At 42.3% G+C, this 26,823-nt stretch overlaps 1 protein-coding gene across 4 annotated transcripts in view; it reads left to right on the top strand.

Moving 5' to 3' along the window:
- The window catches only part of TLN2 (talin 2), a 465,831-nt gene that overhangs the window by 319,101 nt on the left and 119,907 nt on the right, over positions 1-26,823 (top strand). For all 4 annotated transcript variants that reach the window (XM_032174074.2, XM_032174073.2, XM_058427409.1 and 1 more), the window contains 12 exons: positions 362-470; positions 1,250-1,458; positions 2,025-2,123; positions 6,357-6,524; positions 8,089-8,383; positions 11,492-11,658; positions 15,936-16,064; positions 17,171-17,284; positions 19,362-19,475; positions 21,945-22,079; positions 24,610-24,738; positions 26,718-26,820. In XM_032174074.2, the coding sequence (XP_032029965.1) occupies positions 362-470; positions 1,250-1,458; positions 2,025-2,123; positions 6,357-6,524; positions 8,089-8,383; positions 11,492-11,658; positions 15,936-16,064; positions 17,171-17,284; positions 19,362-19,475; positions 21,945-22,079; positions 24,610-24,738; positions 26,718-26,820 (1,771 nt within the window). The remainder of the gene's footprint in view (positions 1-361; positions 471-1,249; positions 1,459-2,024; positions 2,124-6,356; positions 6,525-8,088; positions 8,384-11,491; positions 11,659-15,935; positions 16,065-17,170; positions 17,285-19,361; positions 19,476-21,944; positions 22,080-24,609; positions 24,739-26,717; positions 26,821-26,823) is intronic.

Here is a 26,823-nt window from a genome sequence, read left to right as displayed (position 1 = left end):
ACTATTAGTGCTAATATGCAGTATTATTATGAAACATTGGTTTTTCTCTCCTCATTCTTTTTCACTTGAATTTTTCTAAATAAGGCCACATGGAATTTTTCTCCCTAAGATCTTAAAAGTTAAAAACACAAACAACATAATTAACGTAACACACAAGGGAGAATTTGCACGCCATTGAGTATCTCTGAAGGAGCAAGAGGCCTGTTAAGGATGCTGTTTAGGATAACTTAAGGGCCCTGTTGGTGCTGGTCTTATAAGAAGAATGTAGCCAAAATGCTGGTCTGATTTTATGGCAGGGCTTCTCCGGTCTCCTGTGTAATTCTGTTCTGTGTTTGTTTTGTGCCGTTGTCTGGCTTTGCAGGCATCTAGGGTATGGGTTCAGAACAAAGTCGACGAATCCAAACACGAAATCCATTCTCAAGTTGATGCTATCACGGCCGGAACGGCTTCAGTTGTTAACCTCACAGCTGGTAAGTCCCTGAGAGATTTGTGCTGCATTGGGGTTTTGTTTAAAAGCTGGGTTTTTTTTAATTTTAAAAAATAAGTTATCTTTTGATTGAAACATAGACTTCATATTATGAGAGGATCGTCTAAGGCACTTGTAGTGCTGTAGGCATTTTCTCCCAGTGACCCAGGAGAGTGGTAAGGAACATCTCATTGCTTTTTGCCTTTATCATGCATCCTCATTAAAAAGCACCTATTCAGGTCTTCTCACGGCTTGTCAGTGTGCTGGACATACTGCAAAGTCTATCGAGGCTACATTCTCCCTTCTGGGTACCTATAGTTGGAAAATGGTTTTGAATGAACAGACCTGTCATATGTGCCTTCGCCCATGTTGTCCAGCAGCGGTCTCTTCTGGCACAGTGTGGCTCCCAGCCTTGTGCTGTCAGAGGAGAGCTGGGAACTTGCTTGGTTTCACCCTGCAGCGTATCAGCCTTTCAGGAGCAGAGTTGACCCCCCGAGCTGCTGACAGGGGCCTAATGAAAAGGGCTGTGAGATGCCGAGACATCCTCTGGATTTTTAAAGGTGGTTGTACTCAGTACTTCAATGCATGAGGCCTCCAGGCGAAAGGACCTTTTTGAAGTCACCTTGGAGACAGGGAGCAGGCCAGCTCACTGTGCTCATGTGAAGCTTGGTGTCTGACTCCTGCAGGATGGTGGGTGAGGAACTCCTGCCAGTGTGGGGTTTTGAAAATTCTCACCGGAACCATGTGCCCTCCTTTGATGGGGATGGTTCTTTTCTGTCCCAGGTGACCCTGCAGACACTGACTACACAGCTGTGGGATGTGCGATCACCACTATTTCTTCCAACCTGACGGAGATGTCCAAGGGTGTGAAGCTATTGGCCGCCCTCATGGATGATGAGGTGGGCAGCGGGGAGGACTTGCTTAGAGCTGCCAGGACCCTCGCTGGGGCAGTGTCAGACTTGCTGAAAGCTGTGCAGCCCACTTCTGGAGAGGTAAGCTCTAGAGGCAAGCAATCACTTAAGGTTCTGATGGGACAGCTGCATCCGCTGGGGGACCATGGGGCTCTTGCTTCCCGAGCTGTTCCTTGCGTCCTGATGGGGTATGTTTCTCTCTGCAGGAGTAATTGGAGTTGTAGAACTGGGTGCAGAAGCTCATCTACATTCAGGAGTGGTTGAGCTCTTAGTATAAAGGTCTCCCCCTCAAGGGTACTTGAGTAGATGCAACCCCAGCAACTTAACACACATGACTAATACACATTTAAAGGGAATATAAGTTTGCACCGTAATCTCCACAGAATGCATCACCTTCTTACCAACTGGACAAGGCTCACTAATTGGCCATTTCAAATCCATACACCTATATTGCTGGTTTGTGAGACACTGGATGTTTCCTTGCACGGATTTCACCGGGATGTCTTCTGTCTGGCAGACCACCTGGGGTTCTCATTGATAGACAAAGGGAGCAAATTCTGTGAGATTCTCCTTCCTGTACTTCCATGTCTGATGGCACTGGAGGAAATGCGTTTTCTTTCCAATTAAGGTGTGTTCTTTGTTCACAGCCTCGACAGACAGTTTTGACTGCTGCTGGCAGCATCGGACAAGCCAGTGGGGATCTTCTGAGACAGATTGGAGAGAATGAGACCGATGAACGATTCCAGGTAAGATATTTGCAGCCTTATAGTCATGGAAAGAAGTCTAAGTGATGGTCTAGACCCGAGCAGGCAGCATGTAATATTTGAAAACTAACTAAATCTTTGTGATAGTCAAGAATGCGATTGAGATGGATTATCTTGGGAGTGAAGTCTTTTTGTGTTACCAAAAAAAAATTTTTTTAGTAGGAAAACTCATTTCACTGACACCATGCGTCATCATTGTAAAGCACATATTTAGCTTTCCTGATTTTTTTTTTTTTTTTTTAAATTAGAGTCTCACTGTGTCTCCCAGGCTGGAGTGCAGTGGCGTGATCTTGGCTCACTGCAACCTCCATCTCCCGGGTTCAAGCGATTCTCCTGCCTTAACCTCCTGAGTAGCTGGGATTACAGGTGCCTGCCACCACACCTGGCTGATTTTTGTATTTTTAGTAGAGACGGGGTGTCCCTATGTTGGTCAGGCTGGTCTCGAACTTCTGACCTCGTGATCTGCCTGCCTCGGCCTCCCAAAGTGCTGGGATTACAGGCATGAGCCACCGCGCCCGGCTCTGATTTTTTTTTTTTTTTTTTGTCAATATGCTGGACATTCTTTAATCACAAGAAGGGAGGAAATATTAATAGTGTCATAAACTCCTGGTATGTGTCACCTAACCTCTGTGATCATCAGCTCCTGGCCAGTCTTACTTTATCTGTTTAGGAGGAGGTTTTAATGGCATCATTCTTGAGTCCTCATAAATGTGAAGTTTATGTTTACTTCGACACACACACACACACACACAGAGAGAGAGAGAAAGAGAGAGAGAAAGAATTTCCTTTGTACTATGAGGTGGTTTATTTTTTGTGTCTTATCCAAAACCACAAGCGTGGCAGAGAAGTCTTTTTTTTTTGACCTTTCTTTTTCAGTACCAGGGACGTGTGCTTCTTGCCCTCTGGGGAGCGACTGTCACCACTGTCTGCAGTATCACCTCACTGCAGCTCAGAAAGCATCAGGCATCTCTGCTTATCTGCCTCCATCCCTGTCCCTCAAAGGGTGGGGCGCAGAGGCCTGCTGCTGGGGTGGTTCAGGCCAGGATGAGCTGCTTATGTGCTGGTGGGCCAGTGCCCTTTACTCCTCCTCCTAAGTCTCTAATTTTGCAAGTAATATATAAATATATCCAAATTAAATTGTTACAGTTCTAGCCCAGGTTCTCTGAAAGATGCCCTTTTCCAACCTGTGTCAAGTTCACTGTTTAGGAATTCTACAGAATTTCATTGGCCTTCACTTATTAAAATGTTTTTTGAATTATTAATTTATATAATGAAATATTTACTTAGAAGAAATCAGAAAAAATTACAAACTTATATGAACTAACACCACAAATATCACCAAGTCCAGAAAAATAACATAATGTTTTTATTAACTACCTGACACTTCTAAATACCTTTTTTCCTGCATTTTTGACTTCATCTGTTTTGACCACCTCTTCATTTGGCAATGATTTTATAATATTTTATAGACAGAACAAAAAGATCATTAGCTTTCCTCTGGCATTCAGATTTCTTGCTTCATGGGTGGCAATTTTGCATGCCATTTTATCTAGAACTTCCAAATTTTATAAGCAAAAGATGTGTTAGTTAAACTAAGATGTGACCATGTATGTCGTGAGACATGAAACTTCAACCTTCATCCATAGATGTGTGTGTTTCTCCTTCACTCTCCACATGCCTGTGGCACTGGGCTATGGGACTCATTCATATCCTGCAGTGCAATAAGACATTCAATGTACAGACATTCATGTCATGATGGAGGGTGAGTTCGTATGATAGATGGTAGGAATATTCCTGGAAGCCATTTCTACACTGAGATGGCCGGTCATAAGTTCCCTAGAATCGAAATGAAGTGCACATCAATATATTCTGCTAACCCCAAGTTAATTGTATCTCCATCCTAATTTCCCTTTCCATATCCCCAAACTGCCCTTGCATTGGCCTTTACTTTTTATATTAGGGCAGGTAATTATTTGTAGTCAGGTACCTATTTAGGAACTTGGTAAATATGAGATTCAGCTGCTGTTTTACTAGGCTTAATTATCTTGATGTGGTCATTTATGTTCCCCAAAAGTATTAATATTACTGTTTTCTCCAAAGTGCCAAGGAAGGTCAAGGAGAAAGTCACAATTCTTCCTTAAAACATCGCATGCAACCTTGTATTTTTTAAAAGCTTTAACTGCCTCTCCCTGCTTTAGCAGATTATTGTCGTTGTGTATGAATGTCAACCCTGCTTCCTCATGTTTGTTTCTATTCAGATGTGCAAAGGAAGCAGGTTCAGGTTCAGGGTGACAGTCCTACAGAGCCTTTGTTAGCAGGGACAGGCCAGACTTGAATGTTTTCAATTGTTTAGCTCTCTAGGTAAAGACCAGGGCAGTAAGGTGATCCTGCAACCTCCTCCAGTTATGGGTAACTGACATTGGATTTCTTACTCTATTTTTCTGATTCTTGAGATCATATCTCAGAGCTTTACTTGGGTTCTTAATGTACTGCATGTTCCCATAGTTAACAAAGATTTATTTTACACTGGCTATATAATAGTGGTCTTGTTGAAAATTTTGACAAAGGCCTTGTCAGCAGCTCTAGCTGTAGTATCACATTCTTTTTCTAACTGTATTTTTTTGGACAAAATTAATAAGAGGAACAGGATTTCTTTAAACAATTCTAACAAAGCCCTTTAGAACAACCATGATTCTATGTGACCAAATCCTGGCCCCCATCTGAAAAGATGAATTCATATCAAGTGAGGGAATACCATGACCTACTTTGGAAAGTTATTTTTAAAAATCTTTTTAATAATTTGTGACATTCAAGCTGTGTTTTCACTGAGCATTGAGATAGATGTCCAGGAACTGTAACTTTGCCATAGTGGGAGCAATTCCTAAAAGTTGTGTGGTAGACAAGTGCCAGTCAGATCCCAAAGGGATCTTCAGCTTTCGGCACCATAGGCTTTAATTATACCTTGGATAGCCAGGAAACATCACAGACCTGAGAAAGACTGGAATAACCTGCTCCTTTAAGACCACTTAGTTTTTGTCCATTTTAAAATCAGCTTACTTGATAGATTCATGGGTTTCTGGTTTAGCTGGATTGTATCTAGTCTTTGTTCTGTGTAAAATTGTGCAGGCTGAATATTATTTCCAGTGTATCATCTCATAAAATATCTCACTGTAAAGACGCTGTGGGTGCCCTTTACATTTAGAATCAAATGTGCTGTTTATCATCTGATGAATTAATAAAGACTTCTGACCGTATTTCCTTTAAGGGAAAAGCCTTGACATGTTTGTTTAAAATAAAAATGGCTCATATGTTTGGGAAGGTATTTCCAAGTCAAATAAACTACTTTCAGTATTAAAAGCAAAGAAGTAAATTAATTGTAACCGTGGTTATTCTTCAGGTCAAACAGATGGGTGACAGATCTGGTAGGCTCAATCAAAAGGATTCTTCTTTCTGCAGGCAGAATGCCTAGTCGTTGAGTTGAAGCATAAACTAGCTCCTTGCATCTTCAGTCAGGCCATCTTATAGCTAGTGTATTTATATAGGCTCTCTTTCTGCTTTTTGTAATAATTTAATTCCTACCCGGAAGGCTGCAGAACACTGAGAATAACTCATGTTCAGAGCATTTCTTGGCTCTTGAGCTATAGGTATTGGTGCCAGCTATGTGTCTGTGCACATCAAATGTTGCCCTCTGGAGGTAGAGATATGGCTAAATTTCTGATGACGACTTGGATCTTTGTGCAAAGTAGAAATCCAAAAGAGAAAGATAAATTTTCAAGTTGCAGTGGGGCATGATGACTTGGAGGCTGTGAATTATAACCTTCTTATGGCACATGATGTTGTGGCATCTGGATATGTTTTCAGCTTCTCCTGATCTACCATATCAGCCACTCATTCAAGAGACGTGGTCAAGACTTCATGTTAGATAAGTGCATGAATGGGAATCAGCGGTTAAAATAGTCACCCTTCCCTCAAATTAACTATTTTAGATTTAAACCTATGCTACTTAATGGATGTAAGAGACTGAGTTATTAGGATACAAGTTTCCTTTTTTAATTACTTCTAAGGATAAGTTGACATTTTAAAAAAACAAGCAAAAAAACTTCTAAAGTGCTGAAGGAAAAAGATCAAATGGAATTTTAATAACATGTTTATTTTCAGGCTGTGAAAGGTGATTAGAGAAAAATAAATGAATAGTCTTTGATTCTCTTTTCTTAGGATGTTTTAATGAGTTTGGCCAAAGCTGTTGCCAATGCAGCTGCCATGTTGGTACTAAAGGCAAAGAATGTTGCCCAAGTGGCCGAAGACACTGTCCTACAGAACAGAGTAATTGCTGCTGCCACCCAGTGTGCCCTCTCCACCTCCCAGCTTGTGGCATGTGCCAAGGTAAGCCAGCTGGCACCCAAGCCCTTTCTACCCAGTATCACCTGCTGTTACCTGCCTCCAGGCATTTGGTGGGTAGCAGGGGCAGAATTTGTTCAAATAGTCCGAGATTTAGAGCTTGCTTCAAGTGTCTTAAGTGATGATAGGATTTTAGCATAAGCGGTCTAATTCTGCTTTTATCATTTGTTCTTTGCCCAAGTCCTCAGGCCATTGGTACTTTTCACTAGTTCATTTCTATATGCAAATTGCTGTGTCTCCCCTTTGGACTTCTCAGTGCATCTTTACACCTGCACAAAAATAATTCTTGCATTGTGTGGTACAGCATTATAAATGGGTTCAGAAATAATCCACAGAGTTTATGGGAACCCTTTCTAGGCTGCACAGTGTCCGAGTGGGGATTTTAATTGTTGCCAGGGTATACACACTCTGTGTGTCACACGTCACCTCATTACATCTCCCCAGTAATCCTGCAAATTAAGCACCATTATCTCTAGTTTACTGATGAGGAATCTGAGGCCCTTAGATGTTAGTAGGTTAAGGCCACAGAAGTAGTAAGTGGCAGAACTAGAGTTACAACTCAAGTCCGTCTGCCTCCAAATACCCTTTCCCCTCCACTTCATGTGTCCTCTCGGTGATGATGCATCAGAAGATGAGAAATGTCCGTTTCTGGAATTGATGGCCTGTCATGTTGTGTAGATCTGTGATCTGGCTCAGCTTGTCATTAATAGCCTGTGAGAAGATTTGCCGCACTGTCGGCCGGGCACGGTGGCTCACGCCTGTAATCCCAGCACTTTGGGAGGCCGAGGCGGGCAGATCACGAGGTCAGGAGATCGAGACCATCCTGGCTAACACGGTGAAACCCCGTCTCCACTAAAAACACAAAAAAATTAGCCGGGCGAGGTGGCGGGCGCCTGTAGTCCCAGCTACTTGGGAGGCTGAGGCAGGAGAATGACATGAACCCTGGGGGGTGGAGCCTGCAGTGAGCCGAGATCGCGCCACTGCACTCCAGCCTGGGCGACAGCGAGACTCCGTCTCAAAAAAAAAAAAAAAAAAAAAAAGATTTGCCGCATTGTCTCCCTCAAGCTTTCCTTGTCCACACCATTAGAATTTACAAGGAACTGACGGAACCTCCCTGTTCTTTAAAGGACTATGAGGCAGAGTTTCAGGTGTTTCTGGGAATAGAAATAGAATTCTTTTAGGTAGTCTTTGTATCCCAACTCAAAAGACTCAACTCAAAGGATCCTAAAAGGAAGGAGGTATAATTGGGAAATCTCAGAAATTTCTGTCTATGGAAGTAGGGCAGTAGTATGGACTGTCATATGTGACTAATGAAGTTATAAATTAGCGGGACATGTCAAATCACAAGGACGAAGTAGAATAGCAGAGCGTGTGAGACTGAAGCAATGGTTTCATGGAATGAAATGGTCAGGTAAGAAACCGAGCAATGGTCCTGTAAGTAAGAAACAAAGGCCCAGAGCAGGAAGGGCTTTGATGGGACTGCAGGGGCACATGGAGAGGGACCAGGATTCAACCACGGTGCCCAAAACCTGTTCCTGTCTCGCTTCAGGTTGTGAGCCCCACTATTAGCTCCCCTGTGTGCCAGGAGCAGCTGATTGAAGCAGGGAAGCTGGTGGACCGCTCGGTGGAGAACTGCGTCCGTGCCTGCCAGGCGGCCACTACCGACAGTGAGCTCCTGAAGCAGGTCAGCGCGGCGGCCAGCGTGGTCAGCCAGGCCCTCCACGATCTCCTGCAGCATGTGCGGCAGTTTGCCAGCCGAGGCGAGCCCATCGGCCGCTACGACCAGGCCACTGACACCATCATGTGTGTCACCGAGAGCATCTTCAGCTCCATGGGTGATGCTGGTAAGGCACTGTGCTGTGGGTGGGTGGATGGGTGGGTTTTGGTGTTCCTGATGGTGGTGCTCACCCGTAGGGAAGGTGAAGGCTGCCTGGATGACTGGCGAGGGCAAGTTCTCTTCAGTCTCAAAGACTTCCCCACTGAAGCTCAGAAAAAGATACAAGACTCTTCCATAGCCATGCTTACAGACTTCAACAGAGTTCACCGGGTTTTTGTTATAATGGTTAGATTTTGTTATTTTGTTAGATTTACAGCGAATTCCCTTTGTTCTGCGAATGCACGTGTTGGGTATGGTATGGCAAAGTTGGAGCAGCCACAGAAGGAAACAAGATCAAGGCTTGGAATTTAAGAACTTTATCGTACTTACTTGCATGTCCCCTGGAGGGCTCACCACATGCCACACAGGGTCATGGGAGAGCACCGGGGTGGTCAGGAGGGAGAAGACAGAGGCAAGGGGAGAGCCTAGACTATGGCCTTTATTGGAGCTTCCTTGGGAAATGCAGGGCAGAATAAACAATTTAGGATTGGCTAGTTTAAATAATTTTGGCAGGCTCTAAATTATGGAGGTGGTGGCTAGTTACCTGGTACCTGGCCCCGGGGTGATGCACACAGAGGAACAGTGTCTCCTGGGTGTCTGGGCCAGATAGAAGAGGAATAGCTCTGGATTGGTTAGTTTGCATATCAAAGACATGTTCCCTGCTGAGCCTGTGCATTCTCTAAATTGGCCAGCCCTAAGAGGACAGTTTGTCTCCACCAAAAGGGTGTTTTCAGATTCCAAAGCATCATACCTAATATACAGTCAGTTTAAAAACATATGCAATACACCTTTTTATAATCTATTGAAAAGTAAGTCTCCCCAAACCCAGCTTACCACTGTGCCATCAAAGTCCCCGAAATTCATAATCTTTTCATTTTATATATCTTAAAGACTTACTTTTCTTTTCTTTTTTTTTTTTTTTTTTTGAGATGGAGTCTCACCCTGTTGCCCAGGTTGGGGTGCAGTGGCACAATCTTGGCTCACTGCAACCTCCACCTCCCAGGTTCAAGAGATACTCCTGCCTCAGCCTCCCAAGTAGCTGGGATTACAGACGCCTGCCACGGTGCCCAGCTAATTTTTGTATTTTTAGTAGAGATGGGGCTGCACCATGTTGGCCAGGCTGGTCTTGAACTCCTGACCTCAGGTGATCTGCCCGCCTCAGCCTCCCAAAGTGCTGGGATTACAGGGGTGAGCCACCATGCCCAACCTGGACTTTTTTCATGTCCACCTGTATGTTAATCTTTTTAGTGGCAGCATAGTATTCTATTTTTTGTAGGTATCATAATTTAACCAATAATCTTTTAATGGACATTTAGGTTTTTTTGTTTGTTCGTTTTGCTTTTACAAAAATACTACAGTAAGCATTCTTGTAAAAAATAGTTTACTTTTCGTATGTAGGGTAAATTCCTATTAATGGAGTTGCTGGGCCAGTAGGTAGATTTTTATTTTAAATGTATTTAAGAAATTTTTCTCCAGAAAGGACCCACAATTTGCAACCTAACTAGTAATCTGTAAGAGATCCATCTTTGTGCTTCCTTGCCAGCATAGAACAATACCTTATAACGAGTTTTGGTGTTTTTAGAAAATTGTCTTGTGTTCTTCTGTATCCTTAAATAATTTTAACAAGATAGGAATGCTTCACACATTTGAATTTGTTGTTGTTTGTTTGTTTTTGATAATCCTTTTATTTTGAAATATTTTTAAATTTGCAAAAAAGTTGCAGAGAAAATACAAAGAGTTCCCATATGCCTTTCCCAGTTTCTCTGTTTTTGACATCTTCCCTAAGGGATAGCACATTTGTCAAAAACCAGGAAATTAGCATTGGTACTTTACTAACTAAACTACAGACATTATTCAGATGTCATCAGTTTTTCTGCTGATGTCCTTTTTTTTTTTTTTTTTTTTTTTTTTTTTTTTTGATGGAGTCTCGCTCTCTTGCCCAGGCTGGAGAACAGTGACACAATCTCAGCTCACTGCAAGCTCCGCCTCCCAGGTTCATGCCATTCTCCTGCCTCAGCCTCCCGAGTAGCTGGGACTACAGGTGCCCACCACCACGTCCGGCTAATATTTTTGTATTTTTAGTAGAGATGGGGTTTCACCGTGTTAGCCAGGATGGTCTCGATCTCCTGACCTCGTGATCCGCCCGCCTCGGCCTCCCAAAGTGCTGGGATTACAGGCGTGAGCCATCGCGCCCAGCCCTGCTGATGTCCTTTTACCGTCTCAGGATCCGGTCCAGGATACCACACTGAATTGAGCCCATTTTTATTTTAGTAAAAGCTTTCTTCTTCCCCCTGTTTGTTATAGTGCTTCAGCATTCTTCTCAGATGACCTTTGCTAGAGGAAGAAATCCCTTACATTTGAATTGTTCTATTTTTTAATGTTGGTTGTTATACTCCTCCTACTTCCAGAAGGAAATTAAAATAGATTTCAGTAAAATCACAGAGACAATAAGACCAAAGAATAATGCAAGATCAAAATCAGTGCTGGGCAAAAAAGGATGAGCAAAGAGAAAATTGGCAGAGAAAACTCCAGGCCGAGGCAAGTCATAGCATTTGAGCATGAAGCTAATAAGCGAAGGCCAAATGGCACACATTGAGTGGATTGTGTGATATCTCTCATCTGGTGCTAGGTAGCCTACACATTAATACAGAATTTAAAAGGAATTTTGTTCTGTGCCAATTCTTCAAAAAGTTTATTATAGAGGCTTTTGTGTAAGTGGTTTTCAAAGTGAAGAAAGCAATGTTTTCTAAATAAGTATTTACTAATGCTAAATCCACGTAATTTTGTTCCCTGCCCTCTCTTTGTAGTGTTCCTCTTTGGCTGCTTCTGTTCTGATTATGCCTCATAGTGAAAGGTTGAACCCGGATGTGTTCGGGGAGCCACATCCTGCCAGCTGCAGGGAATATTTTCATTTTGGGTTCTAATTTGGATGCATGGCTTAGGGCTAGAGCATGGAGGTTCAATTTTTTTGCTCCCGCTTACCAGAAGAGTAGAGACAAGACTGTAGTGGCTCCTGAGGTTTTACTGACCTTTGAAAAGCAGACAAACAGACCTCATCCTCTATTCTTTCTTCTAGGTGAAATGGTGCGCCAGGCGCGGGTCCTGGCCCAAGCCACATCAGACCTCGTCAATGCCATGAGGTCAGATGCAGAAGCCGAAATCGACATGGAGAATTCGAAAAAGCTCCTGGCAGCAGCAAAACTCTTAGCTGACTCCACTGCTCGCATGGTGGAAGCTGCAAAGGTATTCTACTGGATTTGTTTGTATGAAAAGTGAACACTATTAAGTGTTAGGATTTGGAAGGTACTTTCCAGATGGGGGATGGTCAGCCGAGTGTGCATTTTTGTTTGCTTAAAACCTATATGGCTTGTAACATCTAACCCTGTTCTTGTGGCAAAGGAGGTAATGAAACATCTGAATGAAATGCTTCAGGGAAGTGGTACTGACTCAGCCATAGCAGCAAAGTGCCCTCTTTAGGGAAGCCTCTTTTTCCACTTGGTCATCACTGTTGGCTTCATTGAATGTGGTGACTAATTTAAACCTGAGATTTTTCAACAGCAAATTCACCTAAACCTGTTCTATTCCTTAATGCCTTAATGTTACTTTTGCCGTCCATTTGACTTCTCAACTACTATCAAGATTTTGCACAGTAGACTACTTCCTACTTTACAGTTCTTTAAATCCCAGTTGCAGTTTTAAATATTATAAAATGATGAGTAGTTAAGAGTTAGCTTTGTGCTTTTTGACAGCTGTGCTATAGCATAATGGTTACAAAACCTAGTGATTCTGAACCAGGGGTCTGATACACAGCCCCCTGTGAAACATATTAAAATGCACATGCCTCAGTTTCATCCCCAAAGATCCTGATTCACAAGGTCACTGGTAGGACTCTGTGTGTGTGTGTGTGTGTGTGTGTGTGTGTGCGCGCGTGTGCGTGTTTAAGTTCTTCAGGATATTCCGATGTGTACCTGTAGGTAAGAACTGTTTTAAATGAATAAGGCTATATTTTTCTGGGTTTTTTATTGTGTACCTAGCACACATTTCTTACAGAATTAATAGAAAATGCAGATAAATGTGAAAAAAGAAAATAAAAATCACCTTCAAATTCCTGCCCTCAAAATAATATTTTAAATGTATTTCTATGCATGTAAGATTCATTAAGGCCAGGCACGGTGGCTCACACCTGTAATCCCAGCACTTTTGGGAGGCCAAGACAGGTGGATCACCTGAGGTCAGGAGTTCGAGACCAACCTGGCCAACATGGTGAAACCCTGTCTCTAATAAAAACACAAAAAATTAACTGGGCACGGTGGTGTTCGCCTGTAATTCCACCTACTCGGGAGGCTGAGGCAGGAGAAAATCGTTTGAACCCAGGAGGCGGAGGTTGCCATGGGCCAAGATCATGCCACTGCACTCCATCCTGTGTGACAAGAGCAAACCTGCTTCTCAAAAAAAAAAAAAAAAAAAAAAAGATTCATTAGGTGTCTCCACATCTTACCTCATCTCCCTGGCTTCAGGGAATTGGTATCTCAGCCTAATATGTGCATTACTTCATTTAAAATGTATTGTGGGCTGGGCATGGTGGCACACGCCTGTAATCCCAGCACTTTGGGAGGCTGAGGTGGGCGGATTACCTGAGGTCAGGAGTTCAAGACCAGCCTGACCAACATGGCAAAACCCTGTCTCTACTAAAAATATACAAAAATTAGCCAAGCTTGGTGGCACATGCCTGTAATCCCAGCTACTAGGGAGGCTGAGGCAGGAGAATTGCTTGAACCTGGGAGCCAGAGGTTGCAGTGAGCCAAGATCGTGCCATTGCATTCCAGCCCGGGAGACACTGCAAGACTCCATCTCAAAAAAAAAATGTATTGTGACACATAGTGAGCCATGTAGAGGACCTCTCCTGACTGAACTGGCCATCATGTTACTTGAGGGACTGAGAGTTCTTAGAGACACCTGGTGGGTAGGGGTGAAGGAGAGACCCAGGGAGGGACAGTGTCTGAGCTTCCTTCCCTTGTCTCCTAATCCCTGTTTCAGCCAATAAGATCTGCTATTAACCCCCTTCTTTAAGCTGTATGTATGTGTATATATATATATGCTGTGTGTGTGTGTGTGTGTGTGTGTGTGTGTATGTGTGTGTATGTATTGGGTTTTATGTAGTACTTGAATTTTTTAAAAGGTTTTACTAGTTTACCCCACCTCTCTCAGTCTATACATAGATATTTAAGGCAATCTTATGTTCATAAAAAATTACTTGGTAGGTTGGAAAGAACTATAGGGTAAATCTGGTCTGTTCCTTATTGTACAAATGAAAAAAATTAAAACTCGAAAAGATAAATGCTAATGCCACATAAGCAGTATTGAGCCAGGCCGATGTGCACGGTTTTTTGTTGTTGTTGTTGTTGTTTTTTTTGAGGCGGAGTCTCACTCTGTCACCCAGGCTGGAGTGCAGTGGCACAGTCTTGGCTCACTGCAAGCTCTGCCTGCTGGGTTCATGCCATTCTCCTGCCTCAGCCTCCCGAGTAGCTGGGACTACAGGTGCCCACCACCACGCCCGGCTGATTTTTTGTATTTTTAGTAGAGATGGGGTTTCACCGTGTTAGCCAGGATGGTCTTGATCTCCTGACCTTGTGATCTGCCCGCCTCGGCCTCCCAAAGTGCTGGGATTACAGGTGTGAGCCACTGCGCCCAGCCACGTTTTGTTTCTTGATGTGACTGTTTACCAGGCCAATTCACTGCATTTACCAAGTTACCAAAAACTGGTTTCTTCTAAGTATTCATGTGATTTTGGTTATTTATATTAAATGGGACAACGTTAAGTGTTTCTGTAAATTCTTTTAACTTTTAGTTAAAAGTTTTCGTTTTGTCTTTGTAGCAATATTTTAATTTGCTGAATTTTGTTGAAAGCTAAAGAACATGCAATGGTTAGACTTCCAAGGATTATATTTAATGTGCAGAAAAAATATATTTCATGATTAGTAACTAAGATTTCAGGCCAAAATTAGTACCCCATATCTGATACATATTCATCATAAAAAGACATTGCTGAGCAAGGACCCAAAGCATCCACATCAGTGTGAAGTGCAGAAATGCTGGTTTCCGGCCGCTCAAAATACATAACATTAAGGCTGATGTGCACTTGAGACATATATAAAGGAGCAGCTTAGAAAATACCTGATGAACAGAAAAAAATAAAATGACTTTCATAAACTTGCAAAAGAATCCAAAAGTAGCCCAAACAATCCTTTTACATGTGAAATGCAGAAATAAAAATTTTTCATTGCTAGAAACACAAAATCAAGATTATGAGAGTGGTTAAAGTTTGAAAGAATAGGAGATTCTATTCAAGAGGGTTGCCAAAAGAATTGTGCCACAGTGTTAAAACTATTCCATCCTGTATGCATTGCTATAACTTTTATAAATAGCTCAAAGAAATAGGTTCTTATAAATTGGTAAGTTTAGCCAATTGACCACTTGGAAATCTAGACGTTTAGAAAGTTGATTTTCGATAAATCGGTGTGCTGTTCTCCCTGCCTCAAGAGCAAATATTATTGCCTGAAAGCATTCATAGGAAGAAATTCATTGATCTATAGACATCAAGCACATGTTACAAGGCATTCAGGCCCTGGTGAGGGAAATCTTGACTGCTGCTGTTATTGTTGTGGGAGAGGAAGGCTGGATGTGCTGTGAGCATGTTGAATTATTATAGAGTTAAAATTATATCCTTTCTCTACATTACCATTAGCCTTCCCCTGCTTCAGAATCCCACCCATCTAAATAAAATCCACTTAGATTCCTAAGACATGTTCAACTAAAAGCAACAAAGTAAAAGGGGCTGTGGGGCTGGACAAAGAAAGTGTAACTGGCACATTGCCTTCCTCTTTTTCTGTCAGGTTGATGGCATTACATTTCTCTCATTAATTCAGTACATTTGGGTACCATCTCGACTTTATACTAGACCTTCCAACTCTGTCTTTCTGGGAATGTAATTCCTGGGCATGGTCTTTCTTTAACAGAATTTCCTTGGAGTCTTTTTGAATGGCATTCCTGAGCCCTCCCTCCATCCTTCCCCCTCTTCCCTCTGTCCCCGCCTGAGTTGATCACATTTACCTGTGCCACAGGGTATTTCAGGAGTGATATGAAGATGTGTCATTACTGTGTCATGCCAATGAATAGAAGATTCTCCCTGGGAGAGGTGGGGAGAGGGGAGATTTAATCTTCTCATCTTTTAAACCATGGATTTCTGACCACAGGTTAATTTGTATGGACAACCAAGGCAATGTTCTCAAGTGTTTAATTATTACTTTGGATTTCTAACTGATTAGCCATGCAATTTTGAAACATCCCCTGGTAGGTATGTTTTGTTGCATGAGGAAACATCTTTATCATAAAGATACTGCTTGTGGCATTTGACTATCCTTTCAAATGCTTTCTATTACTAAGAAAAAATAGTACTGAAGGCATGAATTCAGTGATGTCCCCCGCTGGACCACTTGAAATCTTTATTTTTGCCTTTGCAGGGGGCTGCAGCCAACCCGGATAATGAGGACCAGCAGCAAAGGCTGAGAGAAGCTGCAGAAGGCCTCCGGGTAGCAACCAACGCAGCTGCCCAGAATGCTATTAAGAAAAAAATTGTCAACCGACTGGAGGTCAGGAAAGAGGCTGGCTTTCTGGGATGCCCATCTTAAATTGCAAAGAGTTATTTGAAAAGATAGTTGAATTAACAAGGTGTTGACCATATAAAGAAAGCCAAGTCAAGGTTCACATCATTGAAGGTTTGAGTACTATAAAAGCATTGACTCAATTGGAAAAAACTGCTTCTGTAAGCTCGAATCCTTTCTAGCATTCAGGAATAGAATTTAGACTCTTTTCAGGAGGAACTGGATTTTTTTTTCTATCATTAAAGGATATACACATTCAAGAAGGACCTTTTGCTGAAAATATTTATATTTTGTTGGAGTCAGTGACTTTGTCAGGGCTTCCCCTAGGAAATATGGACTTCAAAGACTGGAGGTGGAGATTAGGCTTGGGTGGAGAGGTATAGAAGGGAGTGAAATATACTTGTTATTTTTTGAAATAATTATTCTGAAAAAGAAAGTTGAAATAGTAATAGGCACAAACTATATTTAAAAAAAAAAAGTTTATCTGACAAATGCACACAGGAGACCCTTACACTGAAATTTGAGAGTTTGGAAGCTGGAACCTTTGCCTGTGTACTGAGAAGTCCCTCCATATGCAGTCCGCTATATTCTGGAAGAAAAGTAACATTGTTGTTCTTGGACAAAGAGAAGAGGGTAAACACAATTAAGTGCCCTGGTTGGAAAGTCTCTGCATTTTGGAACTAAGGCTTCTGAGTGCTGAGAGAGGAGAGTCATGGGCACCAGCATTTGTGCTTGACACAGAACCATCTATGCTGCTTGTGGGAGATTTTTTTTTCCAAAAACATTTAAACTTGGTGCAGCTTGTCAGTGTCATTATGATCTTGGAATCATCCCTTTTGTTTTTGAGAAAGACAAATGAACTTAAAGCTTGAGCTTTCAAGCATGCCTGTCTTTGTCACTTGTCTCAGAGGATGTCAACACAAGGAAGATAGTGTGTTGTAAGATTAGAGTTATCACTGGTTTTAAAAGGCAAAGCCTGCTCTTCCGAGTTCTTTTAGAGCAACAGACCTATCCTGACTCTGGTGGAAGTGACCTGTAGAACATGCATGTGTGTTGCATATGCAGACCCTGACTCATCTATCACTCCTCTGCAGGTTGCAGCCAAGCAGGCCGCAGCGGCAGCCACACAGACCATCGCCGCCTCCCAGAATGCAGCTGTTTCCAACAAGAACCCTGCGGCCCAGCAGCAGCTGGTCCAGAGTTGCAAGGTGAGGTTCCAGTGCACAGAGAGCCAGGTCGGCTGCAGATGACCCTGATAACATTAGAACACCAAGTCCCCTGGTAATTCAGTAAAGACAGATTATCCAAGCTCCTAATCCAATTTGCCCCAGTTCCCATGTTCCAGGTGTGTATACACGTCTGCTTTTTGTCCATTAAGTGGATGGCCTGTGTTTGGAAGGAAAGTATGATTTTCTTCCAGCATTATCTTACTTTTGTCCACGATTTTCTTCTCAAGAGACTGAGCCAAAGAGGATCAATGACGAGGCCATTTTAGGGCTCTGAAATGGGAAGGAAGTGTTGAGTTTCCAGAGTGCCTTTCTTTGAGAGGCAGGACTTCAAATTCAGTAGGGTTCATTTCCTGCTTTCTAATAATTGCACCTCAAGGATTTATTTCATCCCGTCTAAGCTCTGTGACTTTGTGCTTTGGTGCTTTTTGTTGTTGCCCTTTTGTCTGTTCTTCTGACACCTGGGCCTTGATGCTAAGTTGAGGCCAGTTTACTACAAAAGGTACAGTAAACACCCTTGTTGGTTTCTCCAAGAGCCCAGGGAGTTGACTCCTCCTCGGCCCCTCTTAATGGTGGCAGACACAAAGTCCAATTGCAAAGCCACTGCCCACATGTGGGTGGCACGTCTGGCCGGCATGTCCTGGAAGTATTTGCAGCTAGCCGTGGTGGCTGGCTGGGAGGCATACCTGTCTGTGCTGGGGTTATGAGAGCCAACTACACCCTCTCTCCTTCTTCAGATCTCTGCCAAATGATTCACATTTGTGAGGGGTGCCACTGCTCCCACTTCAGAAATGGCTTTACTTCTGATAGAGCCCTCTATTCCTGAATCTGGGTTCTCTGAGGCCAGCCCTGCTGCTGTTGTGGACTGAATGCACTCCAGGAAGAAAAGCCTCAGCGACATAGAAGGGTCCTGGGCTGGTGTCCTTCCGTCCTGTGTGGATAGAGAAGGGGTCTTGCTGAGAGTGAGGCCTCTGCTGTGGAGGAGTTTGCTTCCTGTTGGGTCCTCAGCTCAGCTGTTAGCAGGGGTGAAAACTTTCTTCTCAGGGAGCATGTGCTGCTCACATGCAGGGACATGCCACAGGATGAGTGAGACCTCTCGCCCCTCTTCCGCAGAGAGACTGAAGATACTAGGTCTCAAGTGTCACTACCAGGAAACGAAAGGTTTGAGATGGAGAGGGGAGAGTGGAGCAAATGACTAGAACTAGCAGAACTAGCAGCCCTAAAGGAGGCCTGGGAGAAATTCCATTGAAATATTTTTTTAACCTGTGCTGGCGCAGTCCTAGAAAAATATGTCACCAGGCCAGTACGCGCTGGGCACCAGGCCAGTATGCACTGACCACAGTGCTGTGGGCCTCTTGAGAGCCTCATTAACCAGAGAAGGAGGTGTGAGCACAGAAAGGAAATGTGGACAGAACACAGGGAAAGTAAAAGGCTCATCTCCCAAGGCACCGTAGGAGCCCATTACTGTACAGCATTCCTGCCTCACAGAATGCTGTGCCTCTCTCCTTTCCCCTGGCTTTGGGCTTTCCTAGTTTGAGAATGAGAAGTCCCCTTCTTAGAGAAAGCCTTTGTGGCAACACAAAGGCTGATGCGCAGAATGTGTGCCTGCAAAGTAAGAAGCCAAAGCACTTACATGCACTGGTATCCAAGTATTTCCCTCACCTTCTGAACATGGGGCCATACACTTCAGTTTACCACCTGTGAATCGTGTAGATCCTTTGATTCTAGGTTTGCAATGCCAGTGAGCCAGATGGTGTGAGTTGCAACTAAGGAAATTCTTTTAGGCCTTATCATAGACATAGACAGTCATCTTCAAAGGAATGTATTGAGACCTCCAGGACCACAGGGTAGAGTGTGTGTAGAGAAAATGCCCAGAAAATGGGATTCAGTGTCGTTAAGCACCTAGCTAGCTTAATGTGCAGTGTCATTCCAAAGCCTGAGGCTGGCGTCCCCTGGGAGTGGATGGCACATCCAAAAAGCGCACTTGGGTCATGTTCTAGCTTCTTTGGATGATCCCACCATTCTACCCCTGCTGTTTTTATTTCCTTGCCTTCTGCAGGCAGTGGCTGATCACATCCCTCAGTTGGTCCAGGGAGTGAGGGGGAGCCAAGCTCAAGCTGAAGACCTGAGTGCCCAGCTGGCTCTCATCATCTCCAGCCAGAACTTCCTCCAGGTAACACGGCCGTGGTCACCTTGGGCTCACTCAGAGCCCTCGTCTGGGCAGAGGCTGCCCTTTAAGGAGAGGAGTTAATGAATTCCACAGCCTCAGCTAAGTCTTTGTGGTAGGCAGGGCTTGAAGGCCTCTTCTTTAACTTTACAGTTTCAGAAGAGCTGGGTTCAGCTTGGCAAAGCAAAATGCTGATATGCCGGGAAATTGTAATGGGGAGATGGCATATGATCCATTTTCCTCAGAATTATCATATTTATTTCTCTTCAAAAAGAAGAAAACATGTAAAATTTGCAAGTTGTGATGAACAGCCCAGGACTAGGCATTGCTTTAGGTTTTTGTTTCCAGAGATCCTAATGCCATTGTTCATGGACCGGGGAAATAAGTGTGTAGTGCATCTTCTCCAAAGATATGATCATTCTTTGTGGCAATTGTACAGTTAGTATTGTCAGTCTCTGTGGGGTGAAGGGTAGATTCATTTTAAGGAAAATAAAATAAACAAAAATATTAAGTTGTGGAAAAATTCCCCTTTACGTGCTTCTTATATTCAAATCTCTCTACTTTATCAGCACTTTTTCTCGACTTGTATTTCATCAGCAGTTGATATGATGAGGTGGGTCAATTCCTCATCCCTTTCTAGTTCAACTGATAGTTGTAGGACCCAGTGATACATCTATTTGGTTCATTTTTCAAGTTGTATAACTCTAACATGCAGAAATAAAACATGAAAGGTTTGATATATCTCCTCATATTTTAACTACACACATATACAACACAGGTATGTGTGTGTGTGTGTATGTGTGTGTATATTCTTTTAAATTGGTATTCATTGTATATAGGCCCTTTGTGTTTTTCATCTAACATATTATGAGTGTTTATGATTTTGAATAATCATCTGTTATATGACTATACTCTTCATTTAACTTTTCTCTCATTATTGGACGTACAGGTTTTTAATTTTTTGCCATCATGAATAACGTGATAAAAATCTTTATGTGCTCAAGGCTTTTCTTGAATTCCTAGAGAGAGGATTGTAGACAGCTTATTTTTATCTTTAGGACTTTGCAAATTATGACTTGGGCAAGGCATTTCTCTCTTCATTTGGGAGGGGAGAGAGCCTGGAGCCATTTGTGGGTACTGTCTCCACCCTGGCAAGATTGTAGGGCATTAAGTTGCAGCCGTGTAGATGTGTTCCTGGTTCCACTCTGTCCCTGCCCTTGTTTTCCCTTTTTCTTTTGTTCTTTTAACTTTGCTATTATAGATACTCAGATCTTTACGAGAAAAAGGGAAGGTTGAAAATAAATAGAAATTGAGTTGACAGATCAAAAAGTTTGTACATTTTAAACTTCATGTTATAAAATTGCTCTTCCAGGAGATTGAACAAATCTAAACTTACAACTTAGCAGTATATAGAGCATGCTTTTAAATATATCTTTTATGAGATTAGGGATTAAACTTTTAAGAAAACATGTATGTTTTTGCCAGTTTGCTCTGTAAAACTATTTTTGTTTGGTTTTGCATTTCTCCGATAGTCACAATGTTAAACATTTTTTATAAGTTTCAGTTATTTTTTATCATGCAAAATTATCTGTTTATGCTTTTTATATACTCTTGGTAGCTTTTATAAGTGTTCCTTCTTTAAATATTAAAAATATTAACTTTTGTCCTTAATATTTATGATTTGGCACTTGTTGCAACTTTTCTAAGTGTAGCTTTATAACATATATATTAAAAGTCTTGAAAGTATGTATACTCTTTGATCCAGAAATTCAACTTTTAAAAATTTATACAAAGAAAATTATAAATGTGTACAGATTTAGCTGCAGAGCTGTTTATCATACCATTGTTTATTAAATCGGAAAAAATGGAAACATGCCCAACAATAGAGAATTGAGAAATGGCAGTAGATGCATATGCTGCAATATTATATAGCACTTGAAAAGGTAGGATATGTGAGACAAGGAGATTGTGAAATAGAGTGAACAGTGTGATCTTATTTTTGAAAAATATGTACATGCACATAGATACCCATTCACTGGCAAAATTATTTTGCTTTGTGAGATGCGAGGTCATGTTAGCTGTTTTATCTATCTATCTTCATTTTTCTAAGCAGTCTTTTGAGTGTATGTGAGACTCCGAATAAAGAGCTATTCTGAGAAATATAGTGAAACCTATTTAATAAGGAACTCTCTTTGAAATCGGTTTTAAACGAGAATTTCAAGCCACTATTCTAATTTTGCCTCCTCTACCCTCCATGACACCTCCTTTTTTTCTTTTCTTAGGCATTCCTAGAAGGTACTGCCCTAGAGTATCTGGCTTGAGGTGGCAGTTTGGGAGTAGGGGACGAGTTGTTTAATATTCCTTTTTTTAGTGCAAAATAAGTTCTTACTGCTGTAGAGACATCGCTGCTTAGGTCTCTCCTCTCTACCTCTTGCTGCCCAGGAGCCATCTTACTTTCTTTTCATCTCTCTATAGCCTGGAAGCAAGATGGTGTCCTCTGCCAAAGCCGCCGTGCCCACTGTGAGTGACCAGGCCGCAGCCATGCAGCTGAGCCAGTGTGCCAAGAACCTGGCCACCAGCTTGGCAGAACTGCGTACCGCCTCGCAGAAGGCAAGTGGAGCGTGTCACAGGGGTTAGCTTGTCAGGAAGGGAGCTGGGGTGGCATGGGTACCACCCAGGGCCTGAACACTGCTGAACCTGTTTCTTGGCAAAGTTGTCCATTCTACTTTCATGACTATTAAAGATGCCCCTGTGGGTTGGCTTTTGTTGCATTAAGCCACTATCTCCCAGACTTAGTATTCACTTTTCGGTTTCAGATGCCTTTTGTTGAACTATTTTGAGTTGCATACTTGCTCCTCCTCCTCCTCCCATATCCTGGAACAAGCAGTGGTCCGTTTTTCACAAGTCTTAGGGGAGAATGGTAGTCATCAGTGTCTCAGTGCCAGCTAAATTGTAGTCCAGAATAAGTGATCATATATTCCAGGTGTCATCTTGTGAACTTAAAAACAAATTATATAGGCAGAAAATCTAGTTTGAAGTGTCATCTTTGTTATCTTTTTTACCCTGGAATGTTTTCACATATTGCATGGGAGCATTCACCTTAACAAAGTCTTCAAGAGAACAGAGTTGAGGACTAAATTAATTTCTGTCTCTGGAGCATATTAATTACCAAAGGACCTCATTTACCACTCTGTTTGATGTGGTATTAGCATGAAGTTCTAGCATGAATTCATTTTTCTTCATCGTAGCAATCCCTTTATAGAAACAAGCAGCCTCATAAATTGGTAAGACAAGAAGGTAGAAGCTGACTTGAATTCTTAATATGAGGAGCACGCTACACTGCCAAATAAAAATATCCAGAGCTTTAGACTATAGCCAATAAAAAAGTTATTTTGACCTGTGTTTCTCAAAGAGAGCTCGTGGTACTGTCTACACTGGAATCATCTGGGGATGCTTATTAGAATGCACATCCCTGGGCCTTGCCTCTGAGAAGCCAGATTAGAATTTCTGGTCGTAGAGCCTGAACATCTGCATTTTCACAAGCTTCTTTGCTGAGTCTGAGACACACACCAACATTGAATCACACTGCTCAAGAGGAGTGATCCCTAAAGTGGGACTTAAGCAAGACTGTCCATTGGGTACAGGAAGACACTGTGAAAACGTGTGTGTGTGTGTGTGTGTGTGTGTGTGTGTGTGTGTGTATATATATATTTTTTTTTTTTTTTGTGAGACAGGGTCTTGCCCTGTTGCCCAGACTGGAGTGCAGTGGTGCAGTCATCCTGGCTCACTGTAACCTCAATCTGCTGAACTTAAGCAGTCTCCCACCTCAGCCACTGGAGTAGCTGGACCATGTGCCACCACGTCCAATTAATTTTTTTTGTTTGTGTTTTTTTTTACAGATGAGATTTTATCATCTTGCCCAGGCTGGTCTTGAACTCCTGAGCTCAAGTGATCCTCCCACCTGAGCCTCCCAAAGTGTTAGGATTACAGGCGTGAGCCACTGCACCCAGCAATATTTTTTAATATGTAGCATAAGGATTAAGAGTGCAGGCTCTAATCTCAGCACTTTGGGAGACCAAGGTGGGTGGATTACTTGAGTCTAGAAGTTCAAGACCAGCTTGACCAACATGGTGAAACCCCATCTCTGCTAAAAATACAAAAATTAGCCAGGTGTGGTGGTGCACGCCTGTAGTTCCAGCTACTCAGGAGGCTGAGGCGTGAGAATCACTTGAACCCAGGAGACAAAGGTTGCAGTGTGCCAAGACCATGCCACTGCACTCCAACCTGGGCAACAGAGTGAGACTCTGCCTCCAAAACAAAATAGAAAAAAGAGTGCAGGCTCTGGAATCAGACTGTCATTGACTAATTTGGTGACCTAGACAAGTTAGTTAACCTCTCTGTGCCTCAGTTTCCTTCTTGAGTAATAGTGGCACATAGAAATCAATTAGTATTTATTTCTGCTGTTATTACTATTATCTAAAAGTGGAAAGAAATGAAAATGTACCAGTATTTAGTATACTGATCAATAATTACACGTTTATATAATTATATGTGCATGTGTATATTGAGGGATGGAATCAAAGCACTTGGAGATCAGTGTTATACATGACCAAGAGATAAAGTAGTTTTCATAAATTATTAAGGGAAAAATATTTTATAATCTTCAATACAGAAAAGTAATGATTTATACTCTAGAAATTTGTAAAGAGAAGCAATAAAGTTGACATAGACTTGCCCCCAGAGTCCTGGGTGTGTTCATTTGTTCACTCACTGCATCTTTCCCATGCCTCTGTGTACACACATGGCTGTGCTAGGTGCCCTACCTCTAGAACTCAGCCACAGTGAATAAATGATCCACTGAGTCTAAGAGGCAAGTGCATTTCAGATAAGGGTCACTTCTGGAACACTTACTATATCCAGTTGTGAGACATACATAATTGATGGTTTAAGGAAGTTAAGAGTAAGGTTCTAACTGAGGATGATTTTGTTCTCTCAGAAAAAATACTTGCTTTCCTTACTCCTCCTGCTGGGTTTGGAGAATCACTGGGTATATCCAGAAAGGCATTTTATAAGTTGCAAAAGTGTTGGGGACACTTTTCCCAAGCAGACTGGGTATACATATTTCCAATTCTGTTGGCAGGCCCATGAAGCCTGTGGTCCGATGGAAATCGATTCAGCTCTGAATACGGTGCAGACGCTTAAGAGTGAACTGCAGGATGCCAAGATGGCGGCTGTGGAGAGCCAGCTGAAGCCACTTCCAGGGGAAACGGTGAGCTGTTAGAGCCAGCTGGGGTGCGGGTGTATCTTTTGTTATGATGTTATTAAATTATTTGTTGTTAGGGTGTTTGCTAAATGTTGCGGCATGTTGAGAAGTTTCTAATCCTGTGATCTTTTTCTGAAAAGAATGCCCAGGGCAGCTGGAGGAACTAGGTTTGGAGCTATAAGTGCTGGATTCTACACTCAGCTCTATCATCAACTAGCTGTGCACGCGTCGCATATCTCCTCTATGTCTCAAGTATTTTATTTACGAAGTGGGTAGCAATGAGGCTATCATGATACACATAGAAAAGATTATCAACAGTCATTTTAAAAAAACATTTACTTAATGCAAAGCACTAGGATGGACAACGGCAAAGTGCGTCCATACCGGAAAGCCATACTGCAAATGGAATAATGGCACTAGAGATCTGCTGTGGTCATATTACCACACCTCCTGATGCTTATGTCAGAGTTTTGTTGGTTAAAACTTTACCAGTCCTCCTCATTTGTATGTACTTTCTCACATGACTGAACATTGCTAGTAAAATACCATCATATATTAAGCACCCTTGAAGAACTGTACATACACAGTCTAGTTTATCGTGATAGTAACTTTCATGAGCAAGTTTTATTAATCCCGTTTACAGGTGAGAAACACAGAGGCACAGAGTTTGTTACCGTTCTGTCAAATGTTATCTGCCAGTTAGGAGCCGAACCACGGTTTGAATTCAGATTTGCAGGACTCTAAAACCTGTGCTTTTCAGAGCTTCTGGCTCTTTGAATGAACTGAAGACTTTTAGAATGTAAAGGGGACTTCAGGCGTAGACCAATGCCTGGTACATAGAAAGCACTCAGAAAATATGTGTTAAATCAAGTTCCCCTTATAGTAAAAAAGAAGAAACTCAGGCTCAGAGAGGTTAAGTCACTTAACTGAGGTCACCCAGATAATGACAGAGTTGGGATTGCCTCATGGGCCCACAGCTTTGTGAAGTGGTCCGGAAGTCTCTTTGCAAAGTTCTATACCCCAGGGAGTGCAAGAGAGGCTGGCATGACATGTAATTCCATCTTTACATAGAGCGTAGACTAGTCAGTTAGAATGCAGGAAAACATCGTGAATTTTTAAAGAAATTGCTCTAATAAAGTCTGTATTGTGTCATAACATATTGTTTGCTATAATGGACCAGGCTCTATTTTTATTGGAAAGCATTGCCTCTCTTGGAAAACATGTTGCAAGGTTTAAAATGCATTTGTTCTCTGATGCCTTTTTGTACTCTCGCAGTATACCTAGAAATTCTCTTCCAAAACCTCATCTAGTAATCAAATAATTATCCATACCCTAGGCCTTTACTGACTTCGTTCCCTGAATTTTTTATTCAGTTTACAAAGCAAAATAACATGCTGTTCATGGGAAGCAAGCACTGTGCCCATTTTCATAATCTCATTTACCACTCCAACCCTCTATTTCTATTGCATTTCCTTTCAGTTGGAACTCCTCAAAGTATAATGATCAAATTGAACAATGTTAATGGTCCCACATGCCAGGAAGGTGGTGCAGCTGGATGTCTGCCCACTTCCTGCCCAGCCATAATTAATTCTCACTAAGGATTTGTTGCAGACTTTCTAAATTAGCTTCTAAAGGCATAATACTAATAGCTACCATTTGTTGAGAGCCTACATTAATTCTCTGAAAACCTTCTGAGCCTAGGTATTATGATCTCCTCAGGAAACTGAGGCTTGGAGAGGTTCAGTAATTTACTCAATCTCATGCTAGTAATTGGGAGGGGAGGGGGCATGGGGCAGGGATTTGCACCCAGATTTGTTCTAAAGCTTGTGCTCCTTCTCCTGTACCACCCTGCTGCAGCTTAGTGCCATTGGTGGGAAAGAGCTAGGGCTCAAGGTTTGATCTGCATGTCTTTTCTAAATTATGCGAAGACCTCAGCAGATGTTCCTTTTCTTCTACGTTCTTTTCCTCCTTGAATATTCTTGTAGCTGGAAAAATGTGCTCAGGACCTGGGAAGCACATCCAAGGCAGTGGGCTCCTCCATGGCGCAGCTGCTGACCTGTGCTGCTCAAGGCAACGAACATTACACAGGTG

This window comes from Hylobates moloch, unplaced genomic scaffold, assembly GCF_009828535.3.
Source record: "Hylobates moloch isolate HMO894 unplaced genomic scaffold, HMol_V3 SCAFFOLD_14, whole genome shotgun sequence".
NCBI lineage: Eukaryota > Metazoa > Chordata > Mammalia > Primates > Hylobatidae > Hylobates > Hylobates moloch.
The sequence above is the reverse complement of the archived record's forward strand: the minus strand, read 5'-3'. Positions and strand labels throughout refer to the sequence as shown.